Source organism: Aplidium turbinatum, chromosome 5 (genome assembly GCF_918807975.1).
Source record: "Aplidium turbinatum chromosome 5, kaAplTurb1.1, whole genome shotgun sequence".
NCBI lineage: Eukaryota > Metazoa > Chordata > Ascidiacea > Aplousobranchia > Polyclinidae > Aplidium > Aplidium turbinatum.
This window is the reverse complement of record NC_137476.1, coordinates 23526115-23542490: the sequence shown is the minus strand read 5'-3', so window position 1 is coordinate 23542490 and position 16376 is coordinate 23526115. Positions and strand designations below refer to the sequence as shown.

The 16376-nt window shown below is 37.9% G+C and overlaps 1 protein-coding gene across 2 annotated transcripts; it reads left to right on the top strand.

Moving 5' to 3' along the window:
- The first annotated feature begins 6787 nt into the window (after positions 1–6787).
- LOC145770227 (TOX high mobility group box family member 4-like) lies at positions 6788–16153 on the top strand. Of its 2 annotated transcripts, none has more exons than XM_082581823.1 (13): positions 6788–6942; positions 7651–7693; positions 8025–8092; positions 8192–8233; positions 8666–8769; positions 9375–9480; positions 9653–9733; positions 9854–9971; positions 10055–10266; positions 11513–11590; positions 14823–14900; positions 15391–15542; positions 15790–16153. In XM_082581823.1, exons 1-13 carry the CDS (start codon positions 6805–6807, stop codon positions 15842–15844), a joined length of 1275 nt encoding a protein of 424 aa, XP_082437949.1. In that variant the 5' UTR covers positions 6788–6804; the 3' UTR covers positions 15845–16153. The 2 variants fall into 2 exon arrangements, with proteins under 2 accessions (XP_082437949.1, XP_082437948.1); XM_082581822.1 differs by having other exon boundaries at positions 9854–10004.
- The last annotated feature ends 223 nt before the right edge of the window (positions 16154–16376 follow it).

Below are 16376 nucleotides of genomic sequence, written 5' to 3'. Positions count from 1 at the left end.
ACTGTACGCTACCATCACAATTGCAGGTAAGCCTAAATGTGTTATTTTATTGTTGAAAGGTATTAACAGCTGACTATAGGCTATTAACAATTCTTATTTTTACTTGCCTACTTTTGCTTTCTCATAAAGCTCAAACCATCTAAATTAGTGTGATATTTATTTTTTTGTGTTGTGGGTTATGTGTGTTATATAATATAAACAATATGAAATATTCTTAACATGACCATCATATACTTTAGTAACCTACTAGTATTAAAAAGTGTTGTTGTTGCTTATAACTTGGAATTCCGGAACGTATAACTGACAAATAATTAGAGATAAATTTATGTTAGGTGTAGACTGTAGTTTGTGTTGTGCCATTGCTATTAACTCAAATCCCTGACTTAGCCAACTGTGCTGTATTTGAATAGTTGTCAGTACTTCAGATTCTCATTCAATATTTCAATAAAAGCTGGGGGTTTTTTTTGCTGAGACTTTTCTGTCATTTGTCCAAAATGACTTGAAAAAATTCGGTCATTTTTTCTTTATTTTGGTCATTTTTCTGATGAAAATATTTTCTTTCAAGTAGCTGATAAATATATTTTTATCGGACATTTTGACCGAATTGACTATGGATATATTTTTTCGGACATTTTGACTAAAAAATTAGTCAATGACCAATAAATGACCGAAAAAAAAAACCCAGAATACAAAGTGTAAAATGATTCATGTTATGCATTGAAAATGATATCAATTCTTTTGTTGTTATCGTGTTGACTTCATCAGCTGCAATTTCAGACTTTTTGTTTATTATATAAGATTAACTTTATTATATAACTTAATTATATAACAGGCCTCGAAATTCACGGCGGTCATGTCCGCCGTCGCAGCATGTGATGTCCGCGGGAAGTACCATTTAGATCGGTCATATTTGTCCGCCGAGAAATAACACAGGAACTAGCGACACAAATCGTCATTGCATAGCACGAACAATTGTTTTGAGAATATAATTTCTCGCGCATTCTAGCGTGCATCTACAAAATGTGAATACTGTAGTGTATCGTATCCCTTAGTTTCCATTCAAGCAGGTGAACTTCCGATTTTTACGTTGCTTCAATGATTGATGACATTGAATCAGCGTAGCAAAGGTGAATTCTTCGCCAAGAATCGATGGGAGTACCAGTCCAGTAGCATACTTCTACACTGATCATGCGCAACTTAGTTCAAGTCTTACGTCACAACGTCTAGCTTTGATCTCCAAGTAATATTGATAAGCGGATAAGGCAAGGTTGGTTACAAAATTTGTTAAGCTTTGGTATTACAGTAAAAAAGAAAAGGCCAAGGGAAAATTCACTTTCGCTCACATGACACGCAAAAATGAACCTAAAGAAAAAAGCCCAGTGAAACTTTGCACAGCAGGAAATAGTAGCGTTAGTGTAGATTTGTAGAAGTTTTCCGACTCGTGCCCAGAGCATTGTGACGTAAAAAGCCACACGACCTTGTTCGGTGCAAGTTCAGTTATGCGGCGATTGCGGCGTATTAAGCAGCTACACGGCGCTTTGACTCTTCAAGCGCACGTCGTTGATCTGATGAAAGCCTTTAAGAGTGACTTCACTGAAATTTTAAAAAGCCTTCTAAACCTTAGCTATAGTTCTCAAATGATAAAGAATTATCAAGATAAAGTGATTAGGCTTGATGATCGACGCTAAAGCTGGTGTGTTCGCCGTGAGACTTAATTTGTCCGCCGAGATAGCTGTTCAGACTGGACACGTTTGTCCGCCGTCAACAAAAACGAATTTCGAGGCCTGTATAAGATCTTATTATATAAGATTAACTACAATTTTATGAGTTTTAATGTATTGATTTTATTACATTTTTGTGTGGGTACAAATTTTATGCAATATAGCATTTGTTTCATTCTGAATCACCTCAAGTGTTGTCGGTCAATTTAACAGATACTGGAAACAAAATGTAGGCTATTCTCCCTTCAAAGATTTATGCTTCCTGAAACAACAGTCATAGTACCTTCATCAACTGCAAGTGAGGCTTGTAATTCAAAAAGTATGGTTAGTGTAATAGTGTATTTCACTTTGAAGTGAAATTACTGCACACTGCAGTAACAATTTTAAGGCAGTTGGGTGGTCAGTAGAAGTTTTGAAGCAAGTATTATCTTGTGTAAAATTTTACCATCAGAAATGCTGCTCAAGGCCTAATGACATGATCCTTAATGCCGATAACACGATCCCTAGGTTGCAAGACTCGAATGCCGCAATACATGCATGACGCGAGACTTAGTTTTTATAGATATTTTTTTACATCTATTCCACAAAAAAAAAAAAAAAACCTTTGGGGTTATTTACCCACAGATTAGTAAGAACCACTGGTGTGAAAGTGATCGGCTATATTTACGTTTGTGGGAATATTCGTAAAATTGACTTTTACACTAACCTGGCGTTTTTCACAAAGTGTGTTTGATAATAAGTTACTGCAACTGCCTTCAGCCTAGTAAATTTATACTGTATTGTTAAAATTTTGTTTATGGATTAAGCTAACAGAACAGCAGTTGAAAAAAATATCCTAGCGCTACAAGACCAACAAGCATCCCCACAATCAACTTTTTGTTTATCAATTATAATATTTCTGCCAGCTGCACATTTTCAAACATTGATATTCTGGCCTTTTATGACTGAGTTTTATTGATTTTGAGTCTAATTTGTTTGTCCAAGAAAGCGAAAGCAAAATAAGTGTTTTTATTTAACAATGCAAAATCAATATTTTTCAGCCTTTTCTCTGCTGTTTCTAAAACATAATTACATTTTTTGGTTTAAGAGTTTTGCTAAAGATGTTCTCACATGAGGCATGGTGCCCTAGCTGCTTTGAAAGTATAAATGCCATTTAGTACCAAAATTGAACTCGACATGCACCAATGCAGTGTTGCCTTAAATTGTTGGGGTATTTGCTTGTGGACTGCAGTGTGACAGACTTAACAGGACTTTTTTTGAGTTATGTATACATATTCTGTATTATTATTTATATGCATACAATATACATACAGGCTCAATTCTATGCAATAAAATAGGGTTACGTTGCGTGAATTTTTTCCGGACGCAACATGGATGAAATGGTTTTTCCTACATCTGATTGACAGCAAATAAACGCCACCAAACAGCCTGAGATATTTTTTGGCCTCCTGTTGAGTTCAATTCACGGCAGATGGCTGTTGTTTTCTGCTCCACTGAAAAGTAAAGGAATAAAGTAAAAGTTGTCTGTTTATGGTTGTCTTCTTATCGATACTTTTTAACGACGTCGCCATCTGTCGCGGTTGACGCGGCAAGATGACAAACCTGTAGGCCTCGCAAACAAACACTATTTACAAATCGTCTAACTGCACTCTCGCACATGTTTTTAGTGAAATTTGGTAGCAGTGGATTCAAGTTTAACTCCTATTTCAATCACAATTAATCTGAAAGCTTTTTTTGAAAGCTCGGTTGTTGACTGATAAGGTCTCACTCTCAGCTGTGTTTGACAATTTTCAGTATATGCTTGTTTATTGCTTCCTTGGAGATGGCGACTGAGCAGGCAGTATTTTGTTAACCTGTGAAATTTGTAATCGCTTTAAATTCAATTGCGTCCTTTCACTTAGTTTATGCATAACTGTGGGAATTGTATTCTAATCATCCGTGGTCAATAATGCTGAACTACCGTTTGCAATTTACAACTCCCTTTTGTTGTGGACGACTTTCTCTTTGCGTCGAGTGTAGCTTGCTGTTTCTTTCACTGAAACTAACTTTTGTGCAACGACATTGATTTGGTGTGAAAACAGAAACTTTGGTTTGCACTTGCAGAATAATAACCTGTGGCTCACCAACCTTACTTTTAAGCGGTGAGATGGTTGCCATTCTTGGAGCAGTGCTATGTAGATATGTCAGAATCAGGCACAAATCTAATAACCTTTGTGGAGTTTTTTTTATTTTTTTTATACCATATGTCATTGTGTTTGTTCATTTCTAGTTGCGACGAGGACCATTTAAGAGAAACGTTGTCGCTTATGTTGGATTTTATGCGGTTTATAATTAATTCGTTTCAACTTAGAAACAGACCCCCCGCTTCACGCTACTGCTTCGTTACGAGCAGTGAAATTGATTATAAATCCAGAGCTTATGCGAATTCGCCGCGTAGCATTAAAAGCCTACTTAATATTGTAGTCATAAGAAAAATTGTTTTTGTAGAGCGTTAACTTTTCAATCCTAAAACTGGAGTATCATAAAAATGCCTCTCTTAATATGACTCCGTCTTTTGACGCTTGATGCGAGATGTTAACGATTTGGATAAGTGCCGATTCTGGGAGATATAAATTGTCCTGTTTTCGAAACTAACAATTCGGTAGTTGGGTAAAAACATGATGAGAAGCATGTACAACCAGCAAGGTTGTAATTTTCTTATAAAGCACCGCAGCACTGGCTAACTCCAATGCAAGTGGATGCTGATGTTTCAAGAGATCCCACGATCATCATTGACGTGAATTATTCATCAATTCAGACTGTAGCTGCACAGATTTTAACTAGTTTTCAACAGAACAGAAGACGTGATTTACATTCAAGCTGTATCACTAGCACACAATTTTATTTTAGCCATTACATGCGGTACTGCGCTGAAATTACAACTTTAATGATTCAAGGATATTTCCACTTGCTTTTAGAATACTTCTAATCAAAATTACGTTTGCTGTGTTGTCGTTAAAGGACTTCATTAAAAAAAGCGTATTTTACCAACACTCAGCGGAATACCCTGGGGAAATTTATTTGTGTAAACTTCTGCTTTCTTGTGGTCTCGACCCCGACTCCCCGGGCTGCTACAACAATGGTGATACAGATGGAATAGACGTCACACCCCTTCAAATTGCCAATCCGCCATTATTTGTTTTTGTGCGTTTTTTCGTCTCTTTGTGTCTACACGTGAGCGACACGCGACCGGGTGGCGCCATTGTAACGACAAAATTACCTTCTTTGCACCTGCCGGGTGGCAGCTGCGTGACACGCATCACTGATTATTAAATTATTTAGGATCTAAAACAGTGGTTTTTGTGTCCAGTGATAGCTTATATGAGCAGTATTCAAAATCGTAGTCCTTTTCGAGTTATACGATAGCAGGCAACACATATACGTATTTCAGATAAAATAGTTTTTATCGGCAGTGAAATATACGGAAGTAGGTTTTTATTGAAAAATAGCATCAGCACATATAAAACTTTAACTCAATTAAGGACCGAATCACAGTATTTGTCATCTTGTTCTTCTGCACTACTTGGTTGGATTGCTTACGGGGAGATCGTAAATTATAACAACGGCATTTTCAAATTTTATGTACGTTGTTGTCACAACGAATTAAAAAGATGATTTGATGATGAATGATTTAGTTCAAAAGCCAAGTGCCATCGCAAGTTTAGTATGGTAGTGATTGTTTATTCTTCTCTGCAAAAAGCGGGTCAACTGACTCCCTTCAACAGAGATATAATCACCAAATTTCGTCTTGATGCTTCGTCACGGGAAACCTAATGTCCAAGTTTATCTCTTATTGCCGTAAGGGTTTGCTAACGTACATGCAGTAGAAATCAAATTTAGTTTGTAACAACTTGCTTCACCATTACCACATAATGTAGATACGTTATAAACCTTCGATGTATGAAGTCTTATTACGCGATTGAATATATTGTGATCATTCGAACGTTTTTTATTACAAAAAAAAATCGGACTACATGATTTCACTCTCGTATTATATACATTTTTAGTTTTGAGTTATCTTTTTAGTTATCTCAACTTGTGATGTGTCAAGTTTGAAAGGTTCACAAGTCACAACTGCGATGTGCGAATGAAAGCAGAGCTGTCAAACTCTAAAAAAACACTGTTGATTGTGGTTATGACGCGAACAATTGGATTCGCTTGCGATTGTTATATCTCGTCAGGTTTCCCGCCACGTGTTATTTGCCTTTTTCACTTTTTCAAAGATGAAAGCTACCCAACGATGGCGATGTCAACGCCAGATGCTCCTTAGCTCGTTATGAACAGCTTGGAATTTCGTGTGGTTGCACCGTAAGTTGATATAAAGCAGGACGCTGACGAGATGGCAGGCTTCTGTGTGTCTCAGGATAAGATCTGACAAAGAATTAGAATCAGTTTAGCATTTAAAAAATATTAGGTAAGCCTACACACAATGGTGCATTTTTGCGCGGAAAATGTCGAAAGGAGTTGCGTTATGGTACAGAAATTTATGTTGATTAGGGGTGTCAGTAGCAGTTTTGCAAACATAATAAACTTACGGTGTTCAAGATAGCCATATTTAAAAAAAAGATGAGAAATATTATAAAAAAAAGTTACCACGCGAATAACTGAACAAATTTTCGGTACTCGTTCCCATATTTTTTTCAAATTGAGTTTAACATTGCTTTGATTTTTAGTGTGATTCTGTGGGTAGCATAGTTAGTTCAATCTGATGGATTCATACATAAATTGCTCGCTTGAAGGTCCTTATCCCGCAGAACTATGTGAACAATCTTTGACTTTTCAAGATGGACTTCACTCAGTTGTCACATCGAACCCGCTCTCCAACCTCTCGTTTCTAAACGAACCTCTGCGTGACTTCACCTTGTCGGAAATAGAATCGACTTTTTCATCTGGAACCTCCGACACAAATTCTCGTTTTCAAGAAAGGTATCATCCCTATTCAGGACATTCTTCTAACGTGCCGCAAATCAAGGATAACAATTGTTACGGGGTAGAGCGTATGCATAATGCTTCCGTATCTGGGAATTGCTATCCTGGATATCACATGAGCGAAGGGCAGACCACCGGTCTGGATCGGACCAACATGGCTGCCATGGTTCACCAACCTTTTAACACCAACAATAACAATGACCATTGTGGTTTTTACTCGGTCGAAGCGTACCAAGTTCCCCCGCACCAGCAGGTGAATTTAAAAAAAGGAAACATTTTAGTGTTTTGAAATTTAAAAATTGTCTGTTGGTAATCTAAAATGCGCCCTTTTTTATGCTACGACGTGGGGAGGCTTGAAACCTACAAGGCCCGAGAGTGTTTTGTTGTGAGAAACAAGAAGTAGATTTTTAGTAAATATGTTCTTATCAAATACGTAGATGTATTTCTAATAGCATAAAGCTGTTTATAGAGTAGCCGGTTGCGTCAAGTTTCGTGTGATGTAGGGTAATCATTATAAATCACTGCCATTGATGTCCGTGATTCTAGATTTTGCAGGGTTTCTTGAAGGGAAAAACCTCTTGTGTTTTGTTTTCACTTTGTACAATGGATTTTTTGTCGAGTTGTTAAGTGATTTCTCAAATTAAGCTTGTCACCAGCCGTTGTATTGACTCCAGCGTTCTTATCTCTAATTTACAGTGACATGTGTCGATGCCTTGTTATCAAAAGTAAGGTTTTAAATGAAAGTTATCAGACTGGTGCTACTGTAGATACTTTGTGGCATGCGTAAAATATTTTCAAGCGTTGGAACTTTATAACTTGTTGTGTAGGATAAACGAGCTAACTGATCGTGCTTCTTGCACCTGCACTCTTGCTTCCATGATATTTTTATCATTTAATTCTGACTCATCAGAAAATTATGTTCATGCTCTCGTGGTTTGAAATCTAGTTTTTTTATTTTCAGAGTGTTCCTGGTCTCCCCCTGCAAGTTGGGCCGCCATTTTCAGGTCGGTGTTTTAATCGTCAAAATATTAGCCGGGAAATTAGTCCTTTTTTCAATGGATAAACGTCTTCAGGAATTGAATCCATGTAAAATGGACTGATTTGCTAGATACGATTTTTTATATCTTACTGGTAACAGTCGAAAGCAAACAGAATGATTTAAAGTTTTGCACATGTTACAATGCCAATAGGACAGTCATAGCCGTTGGATGTTATTTTGATTCCACCGATCGACATTTGAAGAATGAAAAATTTACCCTTAAAATGTGAAATGCATTGAATTCAATAAATCGGTCTTGTCTTGTCATTGTTATGGGTATGATCTTTATGTTTCAGCGCCCGTCAATTTCCGGCAGCCTCGCACACAGGGATTCAACATATCCAGCATACCATCAAGAATTATGGTGAGTATGAAAACTAACTGTTTTTTTTTTAATAAAATACTTTTTGTTAGACTAACTATCTAATGATGACCCTTCCGTGAACACGTTTCTTCATTGCAGGACACAGAATCGTCATCAAGTCCTGACACTGAAATGTCGCAGGTAAAGGGAGTTTCACATCGTGCCACAAATATGTCCAGCATATTCGCTGTGTTGTATTGCGTGTATGTTAGCATTGTACGAATAACAAGAGACAGCCGCCAACATCTGTCTCCAGACAATTTCAGCACGCTGATGACGTTGCTTATAAATTTCAGTTATCAACAAATCTACACTTGACAGTTTTTTTTCCGATTTTTATTGTAACGGTTTGTACAGTTGCTCGGATTTCAGCTGTTTTGTGAACGAATGTCATTTTTTATAGATTTTTATCATTTTGAAAAAGTTTATCAAATGCTATAATATGGTACTCAATTCCAACAGCTTTTGTGTAAGACAGGTTGCCTTTTTTGTTTTTTCGGGATTCTGTTGACGATTTTTCAAAAGTATTTGATTGCATTGATAGAATTTATGATTTCTTCTTTTGTTTTCAAGGAAACGAAGCTGAACGAGGGGAAGAAGCGAGGAGTAAAGAAGCGTAGAAAGAGAGGAACCAATGAACCACAGAAGCCTGTGTCTGCTTATGCTTTATTCTTTAGGTCAGTTTGTCCTCATTGCATCGGTTGAATTGAGTTTTGTAATAACTTGTGAATAAAAAGTTTTTGTAAAAATTCTTTGAAACAGCAAAGACAAACTTTCTAAACGTTTTTTAGGAGCTCTACACAACAAAAATTATTTGAAAAGGCACATAATTTCTATTGTATACCAAACACGTGCAGACTTTTTAAAAGTGGTACTAAATGTTATTCCTACTTGGCACTCAACAAAGGAATGGATTCATTGTAATAATATACTAGGCTTTGCTTCTATATGGTTGCGCTGACACCGTCTGCTTGTAAAGCTGTGAAAGCTACACATATCTGCGATGGATAAAGGGCTGAATAAAAACACATTATTGTTTATCATACTTTGCGCAATCTTAGACAATAGTTCGAAATAGACCTTAAAATGAGTTGTGCAATACGTTGTTTAGAGTGTTTCATATTTTACCATTTGTGATTTTCAAAGTCTGGAATCTGATGTGATGGGGTTTTGGGTAAAAATATGAAACACTCTAATGTTGCTACTAATTGCCGGTCATTCCTATATATTGTGAGTTGTGAGCTATCTTTAATCGACGTATCATGAAAGTGTTCTTACATAGGGACACCCAGGCGGCGATTAAGGCGGAAAACCCCAGTGCTACCTTTGGGGAGATTTCTAAAATTGTAGCTTCAATGTGGGACAGTCTGAGCGAGGAGGCCAAACAGGTGAAGCATTTTTAAGCCTGTGCTTGTTTTATGTCCTGTCATAGACCTTAATACTTCCCATGCTGAATATAATGAATATTTGTTATTTTATTAGCTGGATGTTTTTATCAGCGTTTTTTGAAGTTGTTTTTATATGTTAATTTAGCCGCCATAATAAAATTTGCAATTGCAGGTGTACAAACAGAAGACGGAAACTGCAAAGCGTGACTACCTGAAACAACTCGCGTCGTTTCGTGCCAACCTTGTATCGAGGGTAAGTTATCAACTCAATGTTCTCCTGAACAACAGATCAAGCGGTTACGGATGCAAACATGATGCCAAGTCATTTTGAACTTGCAAGCTAATTGAACCTTGATGGCAACTCATCTTGCAGGGAGGTTTGGAAGGAGATGAAGAAGACTCCCAACCTCTTTCTATGATCAAACTGAAGATGAATGATAATCTTCCGCCACCACCGAAACTCCAAATGGCCCCCACAGTAGCAATGAGAGGTATAACTTTTACAAGACGCGTATTGGGTTCTTGTAACAAATTTCACACTCAACAGAACCAAAATCTTTTGTTGCCTTTTCAGGTTTTCCGCCGGCTGAGAGCAATAATGCGAATGCAACATCCCCTGTCTCGGTTCACCACATCATCCTCCATCCCACCTCCACTGTGGCCACCACAACCGCCCCCGCTCCTCCTCCCATCCAGCTGCGCAGTATTGTTCCCAAATCGCAATCGCCCATCACGTTCCTTCAAAGCAAACCTGGACAAGTGATCAAGCTTGTGCCCGCAAGTCAGGTGGGTAGGCAGTTGCGCTCAAACAATTCTCATTCCCGTAATTCTCGCCAGCTTTAGCCGTTTTTGTGTACTGCGCAGTAGTTGAAATTTTTTGGCAAAACAAGATTTTGTCATTGCGCAAGTTTCATCCGCGTTAAATAACACATCGGCTTTGAATGTTTGTGTTATAGAAATAAAGACTCTCCAGTATGAATTACCAACGCGGAGGTTGTCAAACATTTATATTATTGTATCTGAAAGTATAATATTTTCGTGTTAGAATTATGTCAGGAACATTCAGTGGCGTAGTGTGCCTCATCCGATTGGGGGATGGGACACTCCTGAAGGACCAATATTTAATTGACATGAAAGCTTAACCTTTGTAGGCAATTTTTGTTTATAAAATTTGAAATGGGACACATCATCCAATATACGCATTTATAGTAAAACCTGGTCATAATCACTTTTCTAATATGGTCTCTGTACAAACTCATTCGATATGCACAACACGAAAAAGACTCGTAACAGACAAAAATGGAGGCATATGCGCAATTCGGCCAGAAAATCTTGATTTTTCTGAAGTCTGCAACAGCTTCTGCTGTATAGTCAGGAATATAAAGTACTGAACCGCCCGGTTAGTTCAGTAATTAAGTGCACTACTCAAGATCAAGCAGCGCTGGTTGGGTCTCAGAGTGTGCGCTTGAGCAACGAATTTCAGAAATGCTGTCCATTCAGCAGCACCTAGTGGAAGGAATAGTTTTCTGGCAACAACACCTTCAACAACTATCGAAAATTTCACTCTGTTAAACTCGGTAAACCATTCCTGCGTCAGTGGTCCAACAAAGCCTCTACAAGTATATTGAACTACCAGGAATAACCTATCAAAGGCTTTGTCGGTCCGAGAATAAAGATTCTAAACCAAGCAACCAACTCGCCGGCCATAAACCTTAAGAAACTCTTTCTTGAATCGGTGACGTACGCAGATATATGTTCATGGGGTGGTTGTAAACGATTGCATGAACCTGCCCTAACTATCTTAAGTTTTACTGCACGGCAAAAACAAATTGGGCTTATCAAAGGTCTAAAAATGTAGGGGTAAAGTAATAAACTTCAAAATGATGGGGGGCGCGTGCCCCTTAAGCGCTTACACTACTAGTAACATCACTGGAAGTGCTAGTCATACTTTCCTCTCTACTGCAAAGCTGTCTACTGTAAAAAAACTCGCATAGTGTGCATTGTACAATTCTCATCACCAACTTTTATGCAGGTAGCAACAATATCGGGAGCGGGGAGTGACTCGAAAAACCGCATAATCAAAATGGCTGACTTTATCCGGCCTTCTCAGGTGGTTCATTATTATCAGTTGAATTGTGTGCATGCGTGCCAAGAGGTTAACCCCCTAAGCTGAATGTCGTGCAAATTCACGTTTGATGTACTTGGCTGCGTCATAAATCTTACTAGGTACCATTTCAACATTAAATTGTTGTTCATTAGTTGTATAATAAAGCTTTGGTAGAGAGTTTGATTTGTTGTACCTCAGACATACAAAACAATGTAACTTCAATGGGTTTAACATATTTTTACCCCATAAAGCACAACAAAATTAAAATAAGGGATGAAGTAGACATTGATACCTCTTAACCTTTGTTCTGATTCTTCGATGTTATTGAGAATGAAAAGTAACACAAGGATCCTTTGAGGATACACCCGAACGATTAAACATAAAGAATTAAAATAAACAAGTGAATAAAAAAATGACAGTAACCTCTCAAGTGCATGTCGCTCCACACAAAGTGAAATTTGTATGACTTTTGACTCTTTTTTTAATTTAAAATACGTAAGTATAAAATACGCCATTATGTATCATGGGCCAGCCAGCCTACAGTATAGATTAGGGTGTTTCATTTTTTCACCATTTTTGAAATTCAAAATGCCTGGGGTCCCATCTGGTGGTATTTGGGGTAAAAAGTTTACACCCCAATTTTTTTTTCAATTATGACGTCATATTGAGGTGGTCCACGAGGTTTGAAATTTTTGGGCCTCAAAATCTCGAAGTTTGGCCGTATCTCTGGAACCACTCATCATAGATCGACAAAATTAGTATCAAAATGCGCAGAAGGGTCGGTTTTCTATACCTGATGTAGAGAATATTAAGGTCTATGTGCTTCAGAAAAAAAGTTATTTCAAAAAATCTGAGTTTTGGTATATTTTCTTCTGATGAACAGAGATCAGGTGATCAAGATAAGAAGTTTTTCTGTATTTTTCCATCTTGGAAGCTGCTATTGCGTAATAATAGTCCTTGTTCGTTTTGCAAGAGATGAAATAGTAATTTGAAGGTATTCATCATCATAATCCATCGTCGGTTTGTTCCCCACTAGTGGGGGTGGCCTATTGTTTCCGTGCAGCAATTGTTTTAATCCCTTTTCTCCATTTCACCCTGTCCCTTGCATCTTCCTCCTTCAGTCCGACTTTTTGAAATTCATCCTTCACTTGTTGTTTCCACGTTCTTCTTGGACGACCGCGTTTCGTCTTCTCATCCACCTTTAGATCTAGTGCCTTTCTAAGAAAAGTTCCTTCCTTCCTCCTTATCACATGTCCATACCATACTCCATTTGCCCTTGCCAGTTGATCTATGGTCTCTCTCATCTCTAGCATATCCAACAATTCTTCAGTCCTTTTTTCCCTTCTCGTTTTCACCCCACACATTGCTCTCACCATTGACCTTTCCTACTATTATTAATGTAGCCTAACCGTTGAGGAAGAGGTATGCTGCTCACCTGCTTTAGATTAAGTGTCATTATGGCATCAAGGTCAGGTATTAGTAAGTCGATGCAAAACTTCAAGGAATTGGAGAGAAATGTGCTTCCCCTTAATTCAGATATAGTCAGTCACTATTTTTACTTGGGGAAGAAAGTAACCAAAACTAATTCTAAGTTTTTGAAGAAAATACTCCATTTCAAAGATTTTTAAAGATGAACTGCTGAAAGATGTAGTTCGCATATGGAAAAAAGCTGGTCTTCCAGTGTTTAGAAAACAGAGAAACCTAGCACTTCTGGCATACAATCTGCCAAAGCATCGGCACTACTATGTTTGAAACAGAGAAAAAGAAATGAAGTAGTTAGATGTCTACACAGTAGCGAAAGCGACTCTGATGGTGATATGAATAGGGAAGATGATAAGGAATACGAGCCTCTGAAACCAGCTGTTTGGGGAAAAGTGTACAAGAAAGTACATTTTTTTCCATAAATGATAAAAGTTGTGTACTTGCTGATCGTAGGATGACTTCGGTACGCCAGCAATCAGATCTTATGAGGTCGGTTCTTGGAAAAGATCAAGTAGCTGCAATGCTGCATCACCTTCGACAGTATACCGCCAACGACAAAAAACGAAAGAAAAATCTCTAATGGAAAGTGAGAACCTTCTCAACTCAGCTTCTGCCATGCAGTTATGTTATGATGGGCGCGTTGTCGATAAAATAGATCGATACGTTTTCTTGGGCCAACTTGTTGATGATAATGGCATGAAGCACGAAAGTGTCCTTCTGTTAAATCTTTTCCTAAGTGCGTCGGTCACTGCAGAACTGATTTTTGGCACCATCATCCAGGAGGCTTGCAGAGTTCACCTATCCCAAGTATTTTCAGTCATGGCTGATACGACTGCTCTCAACACAGGAAAAAAGTCCGGAATCAATACTCTAATGGTCAATTATTTTAATGATGAAGTTGGTCATGATATTCATACCCCTGAATGCATGTTCCACATCAACGAAATATATCTTTCCCATGTCATTTCTTTTGTGGATGGCGCCAAGAAGAGTCCCGGAGCAATGCAAGATGGGGCTTTGCTTAACCAGATAGCGAGACTAGACAAGCCCAGTACTAAAACCTTAACACCAACTATTATTACGCAATAACAGCTTCCAAGATGGAAAAATACAGAAAAACTTTTATTTTGATCACCTGATCTCTGTTCATCAGAAGAAAATAGACCGAAAATCAGATTTTTTGAAATAACTTTTTTTCCGAAGCAGATAGACCTTAATATTCTCTACATCAGGTATAGAAAACCGACTCTTTTGCGCATTTTGATACTAATTTTGTCAATCTATGATGAGCGGTTCCGGAGATACGGCCAAATTTCGAGATTTTGAGGCCCAAAAATTTGAAACCTCGTGGACCACCTCAATATGACGTCATAATTGAAAAAAAATTGGAGTGTAAACTTTTTTCCCCAAATACCACCAGATGCAACCCCAGGCATTTTGAATTTCAAAAATGGTGAAAAAATGAAACACCCTAGTATAGATGTTTGCTGGTACACCCCTTCATTTTCTTTGAATTAAAATAAACTTTCAAACGTTTTCGACACGTCTTTGTGTCATCAGGAATGGTAATTGTGTGATAAAAATGTGTTAAAGTTAAACCCATTGAAGTTACTTTGTTTTGTGTATCTATTTAGTTTTAATTGACGACATACAACAAAAATACCACATTTCAAACCATCATTGTTACTAGATTTAGAAAATTTATAACCAATGCCATAAAACGATGTTTCGTAACATAAAATACGTTTTTCAGACAAACAACGTCCAACCGATTCTTGAGACACTCGCCGACGAACACAACAGCCTCCTACACGATAGTGGTCGTCATGAGGTGGGATTCTTTATGTAGCACCGAACGGTTATTCTGACTATTGCAACTAGCTGATTGCATGGAATACAAGTGGATCTTTTTGTGCAATCTCAGCTACACCATAAACCACCGAAGGACGCCGCGTTGATTTATTAAACTTCATTTGAAAGCAAATTATTATAATTTTTGGTCGAACTTGTCGAATGTCGATAGAATGAAGTTAAAAGACTTATAAAATATTGCAATTGTGATATATTCAAGTTGAAGCTTCAAGTCTTCAAAAATACAGAATACTCGGCTACGCTGACATTATGCTTCGTAAAAATACTTTATTATTATTCGTATTGAAAGAATATTTAGGAAGATTTTTTTCCCAGTTTGTGTTAAGCCTCTAGGAATCGACCTTTTCTTTTGATACCGGTACGTTGTTTTACAATTTGATCTGGATCTATAGGGCATCATTCGTCACTGGTGCAGGTTGTCATAGTGACGGCGTTTAATGTGGTTTCAGCCTCAACCTGCAGTCGCATCAAATGGTGACGCAGAGTACCAGACGGAAAGTGTGCGTGTTTGCATACGCGACGGGTGTGCGAATCTAGCTGTATCCGATCCTCAATGGAATCAAGAGTACTGCTCATCGGAATGCGTCGTTCGCCACTGCAGGTATGTAGCTACCAAGTTAGCTGGCTAAAACAATGGGACAGCAGTTACACCTTAAACGTTTTGAATTCGACTTGAAAACTTTTGCAAAGAAATATGACGTCAAATATTGTGGCTTACTGGTACCAAGCAAGTTAATTGCATTAATTGTTTTTAAATCGTTAATTGTTTTTAAATCACATTAATGTAAATTTCATATTTTTGTCCTGATTCGAGTACAGTCGGTAGTTCAATAGCTTTGTTTTGTTAGGGATGTGTTTGATGCGTGGACTTCAGCCCGCCAGGTTAGTGCTTCCGTCAATTGATCGCGGGTTTTGACGTTCGTCCGCTCTGGACTATCATTGATATCGTCGTCACCGGCCCAGTGGATAAAGTGCCTGCTTCCGACACGCCAGACATCGGTTGGTACATGACTGTGCCATGCCTTCAAAAAAGACTCGTAATTTATTTGCATTCAGTGTCCGTGACTATGTTTGGAGTTGACTCGAAGATTTGTAGTTTCTTTACGTTCTCATTAAAATGAATTCTTGGCATGCCAAGTTTCTTGTTCACATGGTGCCATATGTTGTTACTGCCAATTCGCTTTATGTGATAATACATACTAATGTGACACCAACCACAGTTAGCCCTGGTGTATTAATGCGGTGTGGTACTTCTATCTGCCAATATCGCCATGCCTATAAGTGCGTCTGTAGGGCTTATGTTTGCACAACGTCAAGGCTGACATCTGTGATACAACTAACCCTGATGAATGGGATCATTTTACTGATAAATGAGCCCGTAATCTTACTGATAAATGAGGATCACCTGAAGTTCAAGCTTGGCCTTTTGTTATCA